This window comes from Mirounga angustirostris, unplaced genomic scaffold (assembly GCF_029215605.1).
Source record: "Mirounga angustirostris isolate CCGP_5_RB_7025 unplaced genomic scaffold, mMirAng1.0.hap1 SCAF_6, whole genome shotgun sequence".
NCBI lineage: Eukaryota > Metazoa > Chordata > Mammalia > Carnivora > Phocidae > Mirounga > Mirounga angustirostris.
Window position 1 is genome coordinate 55,427,662 of NW_026991714.1, and position 13,701 is coordinate 55,441,362.

The window sequence follows — 13,701 nt, forward strand, 5'->3', positions numbered from 1 at the left end:
GCTATTTAAACTTATCAGTGATAATCACTGAGATTCCATTAAGACTTTCAAGTTCTTTATTGAAGAAACTGGAGAAAGCCTAGTGGAAGAGCATCTCTTTCCTTGTGTGCATCCTTGTCTTGTTTATGCAAGCCTCTCTTGCAGGGTCACCTTCTTGCCTCAGACCCAATAATACTGTTTATGGAAATTCTCAGCCTGTATTTCTGAAATAACTCAAAGTTCTTTTTTAGGTCCTGCTGTGTATTAATGCTATTTCTAAGGGCACTTATGCCCTGTAATGCGTATGCAAATGCCCACCACTGATTACTTATCACCCTAACAAAAGCCTTTTCCTGTCTGTTCAGTGCTCCTCTTCTGACTCCAGCATTGAACGCCCTGTGGGATATGTCCTGCCTTTGTGGGATGTGAAAGTTATTACAATGCATAGGGCTATATGCCTGTCTATAAAGTCCATGTTGTGGACTGCATGTTTGTGTCCCTTCCAAAACCGTATCTTGAAACCCTAATCCCCATTGTGATGGTATTTGGAGATGGGCCTGTGGGAGATAATGAGGTTTAGATGAGGTCATGAGAGTAGAACCCCAAGATGGGGCTCATGCCCTTATAATAGAGAGGCAAGGGAGCTTGCTTTCTCTCTCTTTCTGCCACGTGAGGATGCAAGGAGAAGGTGACCATCTGAAAACCAGGAAGAGCAACCTCACCCAAACACTGAATCTGTTGTACTCTGATCTTGGCCTTCTCAGTTTCTAGAAGTTTGAGAAATTTCCACTGTTTAAGCTACCCGGTCCACAGTATCTTGTTAAACCAGCCTGAACTGACTAAGATAGTAAGAGAAACTTCCTGTTTGGGATCTGAACTAAAAACTGGCATTTCCCCAGTAGACACAAGTATGCTGTCATGACCTTGCTGGGTAAGAGCACACTGAATGTTTCCTAACAGCCCCCTCTCTGGGCTAGGCTCAGACTGAGCAGTGAAAGAGTTATTCTTCTTTCTCTAAAATATTTTTTAAAGAAGATTTGTTTATTTATTTGAGAGAGAGAGTGCATGAACAGGGGAGGGGCAGAGGGAGAAGGAGAGAGAGAGAATCTCAAGCAGACTCCATACTGAGTGCAGAGCCCCACACAGGGCTCAATCTCATGACCCCGAGATTACTACTTGAGCCAAACACTCAACTGACTGAGCCATCCAGGTGCCCCTTTCTCTAAAATATTTATATCCATATCCATCATTGATTCCTAACAACAGCAAATATGATCCTATTCAATCTTAAGAGAAAAATTCTTTGCTCTGTTGCTTATTACCATATTGCATGTTATCATTACTTAGAGAACATAAAACCTTCTATATGGCAGACAACTCTCACTGGGACATGGAACTATAAACGGTGATTTGTCTAGTTTGAAATTCAACATTTTTTTCCTTGTCACCATTTTCTTTCAATTTGTCCAGGAAATCCACCAGTACCCATTTCTCTGGGCAGTGACTAACTGAACATTCTGTCTCTATGTAAGTAATGATCTTTTGGGGCTATTGCCTCAATGGGAACTTTCCTCATAGACAAAGTTCTAACTGGGCTTTAGTCCTTGGAAATCAATTTGTAACACTTCAAATCTAAATCACTGGTTCTCAATACTGGTTGTACACTGAGGGGCTGAAAAATACTGATTTTGATTCCTCGGCCATGTCTTCAATAACAGACATTAAAAACAAAACAAAACAAAATAAAACTAAGGCTTCAATGATGGTGATGTATGGCCAGGATTGAGAAGCACTTTTTAAGTGAACTATTTCCTCTCAATCCTGGAGCTTGCTTCACAGTAATAAATTACCAATTAGTTGATCTATAATAACAGGGACCTCTGCTTCTCATCTATTAGCTAGCTTCTCTTTTTCTCACGGAGCCAGATTTGTTACTACAACTCCATCACCGAGTTATTGTTCTGCTCCTATTACTTTGGCATCACATTTTTGTTGAATAACTGATTTACAGCACATCCCCTTGTTGTCGTGGACATGCTTTTGCCTGCACCATAGGTACCGCTAAAGTTAATGTAATGCCAGAAGCCAGTGCGCACATTGGCAAGTGATAAGGATCGTCTAACATCTATAAACTGGTTCTGTAGTGATGTCAATCTAGGAAGTTAAAGGAATTGGCCAGGAATTTCACCTGCTTTCCCCAGTTAGGTTTTTTGTTATTGCTCAGACTCTATAACATGCTCACCAGTGTTCCCAGAAATTTTTCAGTGCCTCCTCTGGAGAATTATGGTTATCACTCTGGCTTTAACTTCTGTTATATGGATAAATTCTCATTCTTCTCATTTTCAATTATTCCTTAATCACTATGGCTCTTCATTGGAAACCCAGAGTAAATGATGAAATGGTCACAATCCTGGAAATCTGTACTTTGTAATATATTTCATAATACTAGGTTCTAGGACCAGCCTGGTGGGCCTTACGCTTCCATATTTATTATTTTGGCTTTCTTCTTTAAGCTGACCATCTGCTTTTTATATATATCTTATATCATTGACATTTTTGTTCAATATCTGTTGTCATTCTTGGCCAGAGGAATTGGAGTCATGCCAATTTGACTAGTTCCTTAAACCTCAGATGTTTCAAATCACATACATTATGTGTTTCTGATGCCACCTTAGCCTGGGGGGAAATGGTATTTCCATAATAATCATTATTCTGAGGGAATTTGAACTCCCCTCTAGTAATTCCCAAACAATCCTGGGAATGCTCATGGACATGGTCTTCTCAAATATCGTGTGAGTCGGCACTTTTCCTTCATCTCTAGCTCACTAGAATCCTCCTTTCTTTGACAATAATACAAAATAATTCAATAATACAAAATACCAAAGTGCAGAGAGATGAAGAATCTGAATTGAGGGCATGAATATCCAATGCCTTTAGCTCTTTGGCTTCCTGTCTATGCTGGTGCCTTACTGAAGGTAGTGATGTTTTTGCTGATGTTCTCACATCCCTCCAACCGTGGCCAGGCCAGATACTGAGAGAGCTGAAGACTACACCCAGGATTAGTTCATCCCCGACTCCCAAAGCCAGTTAAATTATTTTCCACTACTGCAGAAGCCAACAGAACCAGTGTAACCACACTGTGCACGCTCAGGATTGTGGCTCTTTTAACTTTACTTGTTTATGACTTACACTCCTAGGAAGATTGGTGAGAGAAATCCTTGAAAGAGAGTTTACTGGGCTCTATATAGAATTGCCCCAATCTTTCTATGTGGATCATTCTCTTTAAACTAGTTTTGTGCCTCAGCTGTCTTTTCTTAGAAAGTTTTCTTCCAGGAAGATGTGGGGCACACAACACCAATTCTCCAGACATTTTAAGATCTTATGGATAAACATGGTCTAGTCTCATGATGGGACCCCAAATATACACTTCCCTCATCAAAAAGTCTTCACCATCCTTATAAATCTTCCTTCAGCCTAGAATCTTGTTATGGAAAGTGGGGGACTAAATAGTTCTTTAATATCTGTCCAAGGCTGAATTCCCAGGACACAGACATTTTCAATTAACCAACAGATATTTTTTTAGTGTTTATTACATGTTAGGCAGTGGGGCTAGAGCAGAAGCAAAACAGACAGTTTTTGGCTTTAATCTTATGGGAAAGCAAACTTGAAACAAATAACAGAAATTGTGGTGTCTTAAAAGAGGAATTACAGGGATTATTAAGGGAAGCTACCCAGTAAAGGATATCCAGGAAATTTTACCTTTAAAAGAAATTTTAATTTAACCTAGAGATTATGGGGGTGAAGGGAGTGGAGGAAGAGCTTTTCAAACAGAGGAACAGTGTGTACTAACGACTTGAGTTGAAAAAGGGTTTGATGCATTAGAGAAGTGGTTCTCAACCCTGACTGAGAAAATCCAGATGCGTAGAACTCACCCCACACCAGTGAATCAAAATCTCTGGAGGTATGGCACTAGCAATAGTAATTTTTTTTTAAGCTCTACACATAGTTTTCATATGAAGCCAGAATTGAGAACCACTGCATTAGAGGACAGGTAAGAAGGCCATGTGGCCAGAGCAAAGAGAGTAAGGAAAGTTGTAAGTCATGGGACCAGAGAGGCCAAATCAGGACAAGTCCTTTTGTGAATGCTGAAGATGTACCACTCATCTCTAAGAACAATGGGGAATCATTTAATCAAAGGAGGGACAAGATCACAGCGCTGCTTTGTAGACTTCATTTAACAAGGTAAAGTGGTTGCAAGGAGAAAAATTAAGGCCAATGTTACCCAGTAGGAGAGAGGTTGTAATAGGATAGGGTTGGTTAGGGTATTGGCAGTGGAGATAGGAGAGATTTAAGAGATACATAGTGACTGGTAACAGTGTCGATGCTGCTTAAATGTCATACAAGAAAAAGACAGAACAATATCTTTTAGATTTGGAGCATGAAAGCCATGGGAGACTTGGATGGGAAGAGTTCAGGACAGGGTTGCTGCAGATCCCCAGATTGGTGGGTTCACAATGCTGATGCAAGCAGTTCAGGTCTCACATTTGGATCGGGGGTCCTCAGTTATCTTCAGACACAAATGAATCCATACACAAATGAACAAAGAAAAAGGCGCTACTAGCCAAAGGTTACTTTTCCTTCCTATAAGAGCAAAGTCAATACATGAAACTCTCAAAAAAGAAAGATTGTATTATTGTGGCAAAACCACTCAATTTCCATTCAACACCATATGTACTTGGTACAGTACCTGCCTTTTGACTGATTCTGGCATGAAATATTAATACTCATTAAAGAGACCTTGACATTGTATGCCTAGAGACCTCATGCCTTTCTTTTTATCATTTTTCTCAGGTGGAATTTTACCTCCTGTGCTTTCTTTGATTCCTCTACCCCAAACAGAGCAGTGAGCATTTCTGATGAATTGCCTTGTTGATGGCCACTAGAGTATTCTCTTTTGAGGTAACTCAAAAGTTACAGCATGACTGTAAAAGCATAGGACCTCTACAGACACAGAAACCCGAATTTCCATGACTTCTAAAATGGGAAGGATTTCCACTTTCTTGGACTAGGGCCAGCTAAAAGAGGAACTTTATTTTTAAGCTCAAGTATACATGGATATCATAACCAGTTAGTGTGTCCAATGTCAATGCCTAGTAATATCTACTTGGTACTGGTTAGTCAAAGTGTTGTTTCAGGTCCAAGTCTCAATGTGGTTTCATTCATGCATTCCCAAACTTGCTGGTAACGACCTATTGTGAAGCCCTATGTTCACACATACCTGTCTCAATATCTGATAGAATTCTGCTGATAAAATTTACTGCTTTCTTTCCCTCTCACCTCTTTCATATAATCTTTTAAACCCCCAGAACTTGTAATAGATAGTGTTCTTAGTATGTAATATAGAAAAAGAAACTAAGTAAAACAGATCATGAAAACCACCATGTTCACATCAGCTCCAACAGTTCAAGAGGAGGAGGATCTCTAATTATTCTCATTTTTTGGAGGCTTCTTAATGACTCCTTTCTGTAACAAATTCCTAGTTTATATCTGGGTTAGACTCCTGGGTTGGGTCATTAAGGGTTATCATAATAATATAAAAATGATTCACAAGTTTCCTATGATATTCACTGAAGCAGAAAATTTTAACTCCAAATAATTGATCAAATTTAGCCAGCTGGTACTTGCAGATACTTTCTTTATGTCCACATTTTAGAAAGGGCTATGGAACTGGCACTTATTTTGGAACAATTTCAAGTCAGCTTTCCCCAGTCCATCAATGGCTTTAATTTGCCATCTCTTATGCCTTTTATTACCCACTTTGATTATACTAATGGTATCTATGAACATTAACACTTCTAGGTAGATCATATTACCAAGCTGCTTCTGTATTCAGTATGGAAAGTTTCCTCTTTAAACTAATAAATCTTCAATGGCCAGAAAAATTGTTATTATCCTCATCAGTCAACATTATCTGGTCAAGTTGGAAGTGGTAAAACCTAACCCGTGGAGAGCCACAAATATTCCAACAAGTAGTCCAGGGACACCTGAAAAAATAGCGTGTGTTGGTTCAGTGATTATATTAATATTTATATTAATTAATATTAACATTTTTAAAACTTCCAGATTTCTTTTTACTCTTACTAGGGACAGGCATTTATTTATTTTTTATTTTTCAAGTTTTTTTTAATTTTGTTATGTTAATCCCCATACATTACATCATTAGTTTTTGATATAGTGTTCCATGATTCATTGTTTACATATAACACCCAGTGCTCCATGCAGAATGTGCCCTCTTTAATTACCCATCACCAGGCTAACCCATCCTCCTACCCCCCTCCCCTCTAGAACCCTCAGTTTCTTTTTCAGAGTCCATAGTCTCTCCTGGTTCGAGGGACAGACATTTAAAAATATCAGTTGGAATGAAGCACAAAACTACATTTTAATTATATGAATACCCAAGGCCTTAATTTATTTTCAAACAGTCCTAGAGCATTATTGAAATTGTCTTGTCAGTTAACATTTTGATGTGTCAATTCACTAATACACACACCTCAATCCTTTCATATGGAGAAACATTTTGTTCTGTCCTAAGTTGATTCTTCAGTATGTTTCATGTGTAACAGATAGTGGGGAGTCCAAAAATTTAAAGCCACGAGAATGCAGAAAACATAAGAAAGAACATTGTTCAATCAATAATGTAAGATAACTTCTTGGAGATAAATGGCTGAAGTTTTTAGATTGAAACATGACTGAATGTCTAGTATATTTGAATAAAAATACAACTAGACAGGTATTTATCACATAACCACGTCACAAAGGAAATCTCTTTAAGATAGAAATTGTGCAGGTCACATTGTTTTGCAACAATGCGATGAAATTATGTTAAAAATAAGAGTGGGACAATGGATATTCATATTTAAAAACACAAATTTGTATATTTACCTTATGCCTACCCAAAAATAAATCAAAATGGATGACAGATCTAAATTTAAGAGGCAAAACTATAAAACTTTAGAAGAAAAGATAGGATAAAATTTTTGTCATAATATAGTTTAGGCAGTTTTCTTAGCTATGTCTGCAGAGTACAGTGAGAAAATTTGCAAATCATATATTCTACACTCAGTAACCATACAGTCTATAAAATACCCCTAAATAAATGATCAAGAAATGTACAAGGTCTACATGAAGAAAAAAACTTCACTGAAGATTCAAGTAAGTGGAAAGAAAAATCCATGTTCCAGATGACAAGACAATAATTTAAAGAAGTAAATTCTCTATAAATTAATCTATAGATTTCGTGCAATTCTAATTAAAATGCCAAAGAAATTCTGGGAGAAATTTGAAACATATATTCCAAAGTCTAAGTATATACTTTGGAAGTATAAATGAGTAAAAATAGCTGATACATTTTTGAGAAAGAGAAATACTTGGATAGATTTGTCTAATTAGATACAAAAAGATTTTGTTTTATATATTTGAGCTATCTATAGTCATTTGAAAGGGTGATAACTCCTTTATTGCTGCTGTGCTGTGAGGACATTGCTCATCCCTGTGGAAGTCACAAGATTCTGCTGAGGTGGTGGCTGCCATCTGTCAGAGGCATTGGTGTTGTGACTAGTGCATGCTGAGAGTGTCCCATGGCTGCTGATGGCCATCATCCAGAGAACTGGGGTTGCACAAAAGTTGCTTTGGCTTTATAGCAAGAGCCCCAGGCAACCTCATTTACTCCTCGCCATTTCCAGCTGCTCGTTGCTTTTCTCTCTCACAGTAGCCCCATCACACTAGGACTCAGCAGCTGCCTCGGTGAGAGCCTCTCACGCCCCCTTCCACCAGCCCCTTGTTCTTGAATTGCCACCTTGATAATCTTCACTTGAGATATGCTCTTTTCTTGCAGGCTCTTTCATTCTGTTAGTTCTGCCTCAATGGGAGAATTGTCATATTTAGTTTAGGCAGTGAATGTGGCTAGTTTAGGCAGATGTGCTTGGATCCTAACAGGAACTCAATTTAGGCTCACACCCTGACAGCTACATCAAACAAGTTTATGTTTTATATCCCAAGAGCCATCTGACCATCTTTATTTATTTATTTTTTTAATAGATTTTATTTATTTATTTGAGAGAGAGAGAATGAGAGAGAGCACATGAGAGGGGGGAGGGTCAGAGGGAGAAGCAGGCTCCCTGCCGAGCAGGGAGCCCGATGCGGGACTCGATCCAGGGACTCCAGGATCATGACCTGAGCCGAAGGCAGTCGCTTAACCAACTGAGCCACCCAGGCGCCCTGACCATCTTTTTCTTTCTTTTTTTCTACATTCAACTACTTCCAACCCAAGTCTATGTCATTCTCTTGAATATAATTTGGTTTCTGGACTTGATTTTTCCCAGAGCTAAGAGAAATATAGACCCTGCTTCTGAAAACAAATTAAAACCTGAAATTGTAGTGTGGTTTTAACCTTCATAGGACCATGTTCTTAACTGTGCAGGCTCAGCAGCTGCATCACTAATTCCTATTGTGATTCCAGAGACAAATTTGTGGATCTAATATACTAATTTAAATACCACAAATTAACTCTTCAGGCTTTCTAAATTTTCTGTACACTTCATATTTTCAATAAAACTCATCATCCTCCTGTTGGCAATGATCGTGTTTGGAGTATTCTATTTCTCTAATAGTATGTGTATCCTAGTGGATCAAAATTTTGCATGGTCATCCCTCACTAATGGAAAACCTCCATTTTGTAATCTCTACTAGCAAAAAAAAAAAAAAGCTTCAAATTTACATAAGAATATACCTTGCTCTCCACTAATTTATTAATTAAGATCTCCTCTCCCCACAAGGAAGTAAAGGGCGATTGTAGGTGGTTTAGAGATAAAGAAAAAAAAAATCCAATGATATAAAAATAAATAAAAGCTAAGAGAAAATAAAGGTAAAAATGAAGATAAAATTGAGACTTTGAGAGTGAGGGACATTTGCAGACATGTATAGTAAAGAGCCTCTTTACAAGAGCAAGAGATAGATTGTACATTTAAGGACAAATACATGGTTTGACCCAGTAATGAAACGTAGATTATCTATACAAGTGTCTCTTTGAATAAATTTTAAAGCATGATATCCCATTTATTTAAGGATTTTAAAAAGTAATATATGCATATGTACAGTATAGAAGGGTAAACAATGGACAAAGTCTCCAAGTTTTGCCCCAGCTCCCATGCCCTATTTCCCAGACCCAGAATTATTGCTGGTTTCCTGGGCATCATTCTAGTAATGGAATATGCAGACACTTTACCTCTGTGATATTTTCCCCCGAAACCTATATTTCCAGTGTAATCATGTGAAAAACACCAGATAAATGCAAACTGGAAGACATTTTACAAAATATCTGACCAGTACTCTTCAAAACTGTCAAGGTCATGATCAAGGGAAGATGGTGAAATAGAGATCAGGGGAAACTAGGAGACCTGATGGCTGAATGCAGTGTGGGATACTGGATTGGATCCTGGAACAGGAGAAATGGGCGAAATCCAAATAAAGTCTATAGTTTAGTGAATACAATTGTACTAATATTAATTTCTGAGTTTTGACAAATGTGCCATGGTTCTATTTTTCCTGTAACTGTTGCCACTGTGCTCTATCCCTCTCTTCTCTGCCAGTCCTCTACCCTTGATTCCCTCCTGGAAAGTGGTCTCCCTTATTGGCATCTAAATCTGATTCCATGAATTTTCCATCTTTTTTGGTTATTTGAACAGCATTACCATATTATTAATACTGAATCCTGTTTTTTAAAATCTTCAACTTGATAATTTACTCAAAGGTCCTCCTTGATCTCCAGGACAGGAGGCGATCTTGGTTGTAGGGGAGACACCGTATAGCTTGGTACTTCGACTGGCCACCCGGGAACCCAACTCCACGAGTTTGTAACCTGGCTTTGCCACTTGGTAGCTAGATGACCATGGGCAGGTCACTTCCTGCCCTCAGTTTCTTGAATTGCCAAGTGGCGATAACAGTGGTATTTACCATGGAGGGCTGTTGCAAGGATTAAATGAGTTATTTATTTAAAGCACTCAGAGAATGCCTAACATGTTATAAATGCTGTGTCAGTGTTAGTCTCACTATAATTGGAGTGGGAAAGGGGTTCCCTCTCTCAAAGCTCCCTTCATCTTCTGACCCAGTTTGGTAAGAAGGCTTTCCACAGTGACGATGGAAGGAAGGATATGAGGCTGTTGCAGTAGATCAGTTAGGAGATTGGGTGGGGGGAGCAGTGGGATGGTGGGTCAAAACTTTCATCATTTTTGAATTAGTGTTGAAGGTCATTTCTAAGGGTACATGAGGATGAGCAAGAACATGATTCTGCAGGGAAGAAAAAACTAAAAACAGTTTTCAATCAAACTGTCTTTTTTCCTTGCATTAAACACAGGTATTTTAAACACTAATTATGATATCCCTGTAAGAGAGAGAGTGAACAAGTTATTTTTTTTAACCCAAAAGATTTCAGTTACAGTCATGTCTTACAGGATATCACTTACCATGTGATGCCATTTCACACTGGACTGTAGAATCGGGAGACCGGTTGCTAGTCAGAGAGGAGAAGGAGACAGTTAAAAGGGAATCAACTTAATCTCTTGTCATCTGAATGGGGCAAATCCCCAAATCTGAAGTTAGTATGACCTGATGGCAAAGCCCAAGAAGGACAGCATGTGCCCGCACACCCACACAGCCTCATACACATGCACACTAAAACTTCAGATAAATTCATGATGAATGTTACTGAATGACACTTAACAAAAAGATTAGCAAACAGAATACAGAACCATGTTAAAAGAATAATGAGCTATAACCAAGTGGTATTTATTCCAAACCTACAGGGATGGCTCAGTAAAAGAGAACCCATAACACAATTATTAGCATTAATTGCTTTAAAAAGAAGAAAATTTGCATGATAATTTTTGTGGAGGCAAAACAATCTGATAAAATTTTAAGTCTATTCTTTTTTTTTTTTTTTTTTGAGAGTGAGGGAGAGAATCTTAAGTGGGCTCCATGCCCAGTGCTGAGCCCAAAGTAGGACTTGATCTCACAATCCTGAGATCATGACCTGAGGTGAAATCAAGAGTTGGGTGCTTAATCAACTGAGCCAACCCAGGCACCCCAAGTCTATTCTTGATAACAATTCTTAGTAAAGTAGATATGTGGTTAATTTCTTAATGTGATATATAAACACAAAAGCTAGAACCAGATGTAATAAGGAAATAATTAGAAGCATTATCATTGAAGTCAAGAATGAGACAAAGATTTCTACCACTATTTGCCATTTCTGGATATAGCATCCAGTATTTTTAGAAAATAGAAATAATATACTAAAATTTTAAGGGAAAAATTACATTATTTTTGAATTATTTACTTCATGGGAAAGAATGTGGGTGCTTTTTAAATTTCTCTATGTTATCAGAATGAGTAGGTTGGAGTTATTAGTTACTAAAATGTTTGGTAAAATCCTTTTATAGAAACTTTAGTACCTGGGATGCTTTTGTTTGTTTGTTTGAGGAGATAGCCCTTTGATAATCACTTGTATTTCTTCCAATTTAATTGCTCTGTCTAGATTTTCTAGGTCTTCTGAAGTTCTTAAAAAAATTTTTTTTTTGGAATAGTTTGATTTACAGAAAATTTGCAAAGCTAGTACAGAGATCTCATACACCCTTCACACAACTTCCTCTAATATTAACATCTTACATAACCCGGCACATTTGTCAAAACTAAGAAATTAATATCGGTATTAATTTAGTACAATAGTACAATTGTATTCACTGAACTATAGACTTTATTTTGATTTCGCCCATTTTTCCTGTTCCAGGATCCAGTTCAGGATCCCACACTGCATTCAGCCATCAGGTCTCCTAATTTCCCCTAATCTGTAACTGTTTCACCATCTTGCCTTGTTCATGACCTTGACTGTTTTGGAGAATACTAGTCAGGCATTTTGTAGACTGTCCCTTGATTTGCATTTATCTGGTGTTTTCGTCATGATGAGACTGGGAATATAGGTTTTTGGAAAGAATGTCATAGAAGTGAAGTGTCCTTCTCATCATGAGAAAGTATCAAAATTTGAACTTATTAGTCTCATTATTTCCTCTTATCAAATTCAGAAATTCAGCTTCATCTTTAGGCATGCCTTCTTTCCGACTGCCTTCCTTGGATTCATTTTTGTGTTTATTTTTTCTTAACTTCCTGTTTTGGATATTTGATTCAAATATTTTCTTCCTTTCTGGCAGTCTAAATATTTAAGATTATGGATCTTGTTCTGTGCACTGTTTTGGTTGCATGCTCTAGGTCCTGTGATATTATCAATATTCTGTAATTTCTGTATTAATTTCCTCTTTGACCCAAGAATTGTTTAAAATAGAATAGTTTAGATGGCAAGTGGTAGGTTGCTTCTTTTGGTTTGTCTCATAAGTTCATTATTACTTTCTAATGTTTTGCTTTGTGACCAGAGAGTATTTTTGCTATTTCTATATTTTGGGACTTATACAGAAATTTCTAACCTAACACAGTTATCTTTTGTGAATAGACATTTTTGTGGGCATTAGAAAAAAAATATAGTCTCTGTTTTTATGGCTAGAGATGGATATACGGATCTTTCTCACACAACATGCACACACATATACACACTTACCTTTGTCTTTACTACATCTTAAATTCTTACTTGTTTTCCGAATCTTTGATGTCATGCTGACAAAGGTGAATTAAAGTCTTCTACTACTAGTATTGCAAAAGAGTATTTTGTATTAGTACATAAACCAGTAACTTTCTTTTTCTCGCTCTCTCTCTCTCTTTTTTAAAAGATTTTATTTATTTGACACAGAGAGACACAGCAAGAGAGGGAACACAAGCAGGGGGAGTGGGAGAGGGAGAAGCAGGCTTCCTGTGGAGCAGGGAGATCCCAGGACCCTGGGACCATGACCTGAGCAGAAGGCAGACGCTTAACACTGAGCCACCCAGGCGCCCCAAACCAGTAACTTTCTTATAGATTGTTTTGCTTTACTGTTTTGATGCTACTATGTTACATGGAATATACATTGTATTAATTTTCTGTTGCTGTGTAACAAATTACTATAAACTTAATGACTTAAAAAACCACCCATTTATTGTCTGACAGATTCTGTAGGTCAGAGGATTAGGCTCTGGGTAGGTTCTCAGATGGCTGGAATCGAGGTCTTGGCAAGGACTGGTATCTCATTTGAGACTCAGGATCCTCTCCAGGGTCATTTGGGTTGGCAGAAATCAGTTCCTTGAGACTGTAAGACAGAGCCACTCTCTTGCTGGCTGTGTCTGAGTGCATCTTTCAGCTCGTAGAAGCCATCCCCTGCCACGTGGGCAACACCTTCTTACACTCCAACATTTGACTTCCATCTCCCACCTTTAGACCTAGACTTGCGCCATTCCCACTTGGGTAATACACATTTTGATTAACTCAAAATCAATTGCTTAACAACCTTCACTGAATCTGTAAAATCCCTTCTGCTATGTTATGGAACATAGTCATATCCCATCACATCCGGAGCCGCAGCCCACATCCTCCCTTACCTTTCCAGCTTCAAGGGGAGGGATTTATTCAAGGCACAGATACTGATAGACAGGAATATTGGGGGGACATCTTAAAATTATTCTTATGTAGATTTTTAAAATTATTTTATTTTCATTATGGATTGTAAATTTTTTCATTATACACTGCTT

At 37.9% G+C, this 13,701-nt stretch overlaps 1 protein-coding gene across 1 annotated transcript in view; it reads right to left on the bottom strand.

The window, feature by feature from the left end:
• MROH9 (maestro heat like repeat family member 9) overlaps positions 1–12,695 on the bottom strand; it is a 115,958-nt gene extending 103,263 nt beyond the window's left edge. Inside the window, exon 1 of the mRNA XM_064595528.1 lies at positions 12,641–12,695. Coding sequence (XP_064451598.1) covers positions 12,641–12,695 — 55 coding nt within the window. The remainder of the gene's footprint in view (positions 1–12,640) is intronic.
• Positions 12,696–13,701: the final 1,006 nt, after the last annotated feature.